The 5,490-nt window shown below is 37.0% G+C and overlaps 1 protein-coding gene across 1 annotated transcript; it reads right to left on the bottom strand.

Moving 5' to 3' along the window:
• Positions 1-319: 319 nt before the first annotated feature.
• LOC105269453 (venom metalloproteinase 3-like) lies at positions 320-2,858 on the bottom strand. Its single transcript, XM_011309714.1, has 8 exons — positions 2,796-2,858; positions 1,444-1,601; positions 1,339-1,370; positions 1,170-1,275; positions 971-1,102; positions 710-851; positions 442-636; positions 320-382 (listed from the first exon to the last, which is right to left on the bottom strand). The coding sequence occupies exons 1-8, from the start codon at positions 2,856-2,858 to the stop codon at positions 320-322; spliced, it is 891 nt and encodes a 296-aa protein (XP_011308016.1).
• Between the last annotated feature and the right edge of the window lie 2,632 nt (positions 2,859-5,490).

Genomic DNA, 5,490 nt, shown 5'->3' with positions numbered 1-5,490 from the left:
TATATCCTTGCACAACAAACCAACAATAAACAAATTGATAATAATATATCAATTAGTCGACCAGAAGTTGATAGCAAAAAGCAGTTGCGATGAAAATATTTGCTGATTCATGGTATGCAATGGCTACTCAACTCCTCAACTCTCCAAAGCGGAAAGTATTAACATCAACTTTCTATTATTTTATTGATATCAGGCATAACAAAGAAGGATAATTAACCATTGAAAACTATAAATTATATTTTTCACGGTGAATTTTATTTTTATCAATGAATACTACAAACCAATGTAAAAGGCCTTTAATATTTTAATTTTTTCATCTTTATGCAGATTCACATAGAGGAGGTATACGATCAACTGGAACGCATTTACGTTGATAGCAAACCTGCAAATAGATTACTATAAGAATCAGAACAAATTAGACTTAAATCAGGAGAAACTTACCGAAATGTTATTGGGGTCTGACGAATTACATATCAATCCATTCCGGGCGGGAGTGACAATACCGTTAGTAATTGCTACATCATCCATTAACTTACAATATCGTTTCATTTCCTCAGGTAATAAACCTTCCACACAATAATTGTATTCTGCCTTGACGCCATCACTGCATATCATGCCATCTTCGCAGGACACACGCTGAAGAACACATCATAACACTTAAGCAGACGGTAGAGAAATGAAAAAAACCATTTTATAGTACATTACTTACCCCAGCTACAATTTTTCCGTTTTTTTTACAAACTTGTGAAGGGTAGATGATGCAACTTATCTCGTCTGTAAAACTAGGTGGTCGATTCCCACAATTGGGGTTCGTTTGAGGGCAACTCTGGAGACACCGACTCTTCCGGTTACTGAATCCAAAAAAGATACCATCATTAACACATTTGGAATTAGAATTGATTTAGGTATTGCATAATGAATAAACATTGGTATCAGAATAAGAATATTCAATAACCTTACGATTGTTTACCTGAAATAATTCTGCATCGAGCTTTTTGCGCAGGACGACCACACAAAATTTTCCATTGTTCCTGTTACAAACGCTCCCATAACGCCCAAGTTTTGTTTACAATCGGTATCCTCATCATGATCAACTGAAAGTCTATGCATAAACATGAATATTTTTATTAGTTCATGCTGAAACTCACAGAAATAGCTCCAATACTTACAGATGTCCGAGTTCATGAGTAGCCACCAAGTAATGATCTAAGTTGTTTCGAATTATAGCCACTTGAGATGATCTGGCTCCGCAGGCAACACCGAGGTTGGCCAATCCTATAATTTATAAACAATCATCGATAATGTTATACTGCTGTACGATCAAAACGTGTTATTTACCCAAGATACCGAAGGTCGCATCCAGGCCGATTCTGTAAATTAATTAAAATGATGAGTGAATTCCGTTTAGATCGGATAAGTGATTGATCGGGGAAAAGTCCTCACCCAACAAAACTGAACATGAAGTCATAATTCTCGGCAGTAAATACATCCGAGTGATTGCGGAAGTGCTCTCCTTGTCGCTTCAATGCTATGTGACCGTCTACGTACGGCTGATTGTTCCAATACCTACGTTGTGCCAGCCACGGTCTAGTCAAATGATTCTAAAGTCATAATACGACAAATAGATTAGCCGGAACATTTCTTAAACTGCCCTGATAAAAAAACTGATTCAAATCAAGTTATTTAATCTGCGCTAATCCGAATTTCTCATCTGATTCAAGTTGAAGACTTGACTTCGTTTGTTTCAAGAAAAAGTTTAAATGTCTAGTATAGGTCCACCAAAGCAATAAATGTCCTGATCAAGGTTCTGAACACAATTTTTGGGGGAACAAATAGTTTGGGAGATATGATTTTTTGTAAAGCGTTCTTCGTGTCACAATAAAAACTCCCTATGTGTCCACGTTCCGGGGTCTGAATTCCTGGAAGGACAGTTAGAGAGTTACCCTCCCTCCGACTTCGAGAGAGTGAGGGCGCTGAAAATTGAAACAGATAGACGTAGGTACACTAGTGGGAGAAGAGCAAATGATTTTCGCATGGCAAACCGTTTGTCAGCCAGATGAACTCCACTGGGAAGATTTGTGGCGCACAAGAGAGAGAAAGGATAATATTAAAAAAGAATGTTGAGAGGAGAAAATGTTGGAGTGGGGGAACGATTCTCCTCACGCGATGATGCGTTGGACATAGGGAGTTTTCACTGTAACCAGGACTACGATGAGGACGTGGCTGTGTTATTAGTCTCAAAGACAACACATGTCAGTACACTGATAGACAATCCTAAACAGATTCCTCTGTCCCGTGTCCTCTGATGAGTGGTATTCCTGCGCTGCCCTCTACAGCTATCCAATTTAAATAATTTTGAATATTATCTACTTACTCATCATGTCGAAAATGAGAGACGATGGGGTCTGACGTATTTCTGGAGCACCTGAGGAACCTGCAGAGAACTACCTTCAGATGTAAAATAATATCCCCCTATTCTCCTATCTCCCCCCTCGCGAACTAATCCAGTCTCGTGAATAACAAGGGGCTAACTTTGAGTTAATCAGAGAAATGAAGATTTCAATGATAATTATTTGTAATGGACCTATGCTGGATATTTACTGGAGAAACCTCTCAACCAAGATGAGTTTGAATCAAGTTAAAGAAACGAATTAGACTGATATATCAATTTTCATCTTTCTGAGTCAAGTGATTCATATTGAGGAGTCGAAGTTAATCGATTTCCTTATGATTCAGATGAACTCGGTTCAACTACTTTTTTTGTACGATAAGATTAATAAAAAATTTGCATTTACCAGAGGTACAATGAGTCCAGCGACATTGATTTTCACCTGCGGATGTGTAAGTTCACTATACATCATATCTACCGCATTCCAATATGCCAACATTCGTATTAGAGCTTCCGGTATAAGCTGGCTATAAATATTGAAAATAATAATAATTTGTATAAAGCATATGTACCAGTTAATCAAAAGATATTTACACCGATTCGGGTATCTCCATGTGGATCAATATCTGAGGATAAACCGTTGTAGGTAGATCATCTCCATCGGCTTCTCGTTTTCCTCTGTTCCCTAATGGCACACCTAGACGAAATAAAAGTCAATATCGCGAAAGTACGTCCCTCATTGAGAAAAAATAAATCTTACTTAAAGTTCGAGGCTGGCCAAATTCTGTTATTGGGACTAACTTATAGGTAGTTTTGTGCTTGATTTTCCGAAACTGATTCCTAAGATCCGGTTCAAACCGATGATAGTCAACAAAACCTTCCTAAAATCCAAATAATCGCCATTTTATTTTCATTCTGTATTCCGATTTTTCACTGAAAAAAAAACGTCGATTGAACGCGTACACTGAGAAAAACATTTTCTTTAGCTAGGAATATTTACTAACCACAAGAAAATATATTCGGCATTAGTAAGTCTTATGGGAATATTTACACAGTGATCGCCAGATTTACTGGTGGGAAGAAAATTCTCTTGGCAAAAATAATTTTTTTCTTAGTGTACGTTCTTATATAGCGGCCAACTTGATTACTGAATGAATCCTTGCACAAAATTCCTAATTTATAACACTAATCGTTCATTTATTCTTCATAAATTCTAGTCGCTATCTATTTTACACTTGAATCAATTCTGCGGGTACCCGAATCAAGTGGATGCAGGTTTGAATCCCGCTAGGACAACAAAGGAACACGAAAACTATATTCGAATGTGTTTCTACTTCTATCAAGAAGGATTGAGCTACTAGCTCGAGTCATTTCACATTTGAATCCACGAAATCAAGATTGAATGATGATCAATCATTAACTGCTTGATCGACGGTTTTATTTCAGTGCATATCTGAATAAAAATTTAACGAGACTTATCTTTCATTAATGACTATTCAAAATAGTGATAGCTTTCGTAGTGATTATCGAGTAAGAAAATTTATACTTGCCATTCTCATTTTATCGTGGAAAACGATAACTGCAGCTCGTGTTTTCAACTCCTGGTAAAAGCTAAATTTTCCCAACGTGTTCAGGCCCTGCGAAAAAATTAATGATATGAAAAGTTTTTGCACACAGCACTTTTTGCTTATCTGATAAGGCAAATGGAATAAGAGTGTCAAGAATATTTTGATAGAAAATAGATCGTCTGGCGTGTAGATAGCATGACATCACAGAAGTGTGATATTTTTCTAGTACGAGAAACCGTATCGCACGCCAGGGCGCGGGTATGAAACGATTTCTGTAAAAGAGTTACGACTTTGTAATTTCGCGCCACTTTAGGTGGACCAATAAGGAATCGTGGCTTCATGATTTCGAGATTTTCGAGATAATCGATTGTATCAAGCCCCTTTATCGATTGTATCGAGTCCCTTTTATAATAGGAACGCATCCTTTTCAATTAAATTTCCGAATGCCGCACGTTAAATGTCGAAACAATAATGCTGCATCTCTACAAAGTAATTAATAATACAAATTTTAGTAGATTAACGAGTCAGTTATGGAGATCAGAGGAAACAGTCTGAAATATCTTTAATTTCCCTGCGTTCGTGACGTTTGAATCAACTCTCTGCAAATAATATCATTGTGATGTGATTAACTGATTCCATATTGATTTAGTCCGTGTTAAAAAATCATTAGACGATTGATTAATGATATTTCTACTAATCATTATCTCAGGATTAATGAATGCCAAGATTAATGAGCTGCCAAAAAATGCACGCTATCAATAATAGAGGATCCCCGATGATTCCTCAAGATTATTGGGTAGGACTCAGTGAATTAGAATTAGATGCACTGATGAAACTTACACCTTGACGTGTATAGGAAATTCTCCTGGAATTGCGTGCACGTACAGCGTACCATACAGGAGTATCTCCATTGGCCAGAAATCCATCAGTTAGCTTTAAATTCAAATGTTTAATGGATCCATCACTGAAGGGTATCGAAAGTTGCAACGAATCGCTGATATCGCGTTTACTTCTACCATCAGGAAAAGTTATCTCTACTATCCCGTACGTAGGTGCTGCAATGTGATTAAATTGAGGATTAAATGAACCAGTGGATATAATTGCGATGGTACTGTACCAGAATTATTCTTTGTCCCGAAGATATCGATGATTTCATCGTCTGTCAATCGATCTCGCCCCACAAGACAATAACTCGGCCTGCAGAAGCAGCAAAATAAAATAACAATTATCTTCTTCATCTTCAGATCGATAACTAGAACTTGTCCGTTAACAGTGCAGATAGACTGAATTATTCACAGTTTATATACCCGAAGAAAACACATCTGATGTTTTGTGATTAATCTAATATTGAATGGGAATACATAAATTCTTCGCCGATACTTCATTCAGAATTCGGGACAAAGATAATGTCAAGATAATGTCAAAAATTGTGCCAATATAAGTGACTTGCGTCATTAAACGCATGTGGTTCCTCAATGCCTCAGTCAAGACAACTTCTTACCGCTCATCTCTCATCATAATTATGTGTCTGAG

This window comes from Fopius arisanus, unplaced genomic scaffold (genome assembly GCF_000806365.1).
Source record: "Fopius arisanus strain USDA-PBARC FA_bdor unplaced genomic scaffold, ASM80636v1 scaffold00069, whole genome shotgun sequence".
Taxonomy (NCBI): domain Eukaryota; kingdom Metazoa; phylum Arthropoda; class Insecta; order Hymenoptera; family Braconidae; genus Fopius; species Fopius arisanus.
Note: the sequence above shows the minus strand (reverse complement) of the source record. Positions and strands in the feature narration are given on the sequence as shown.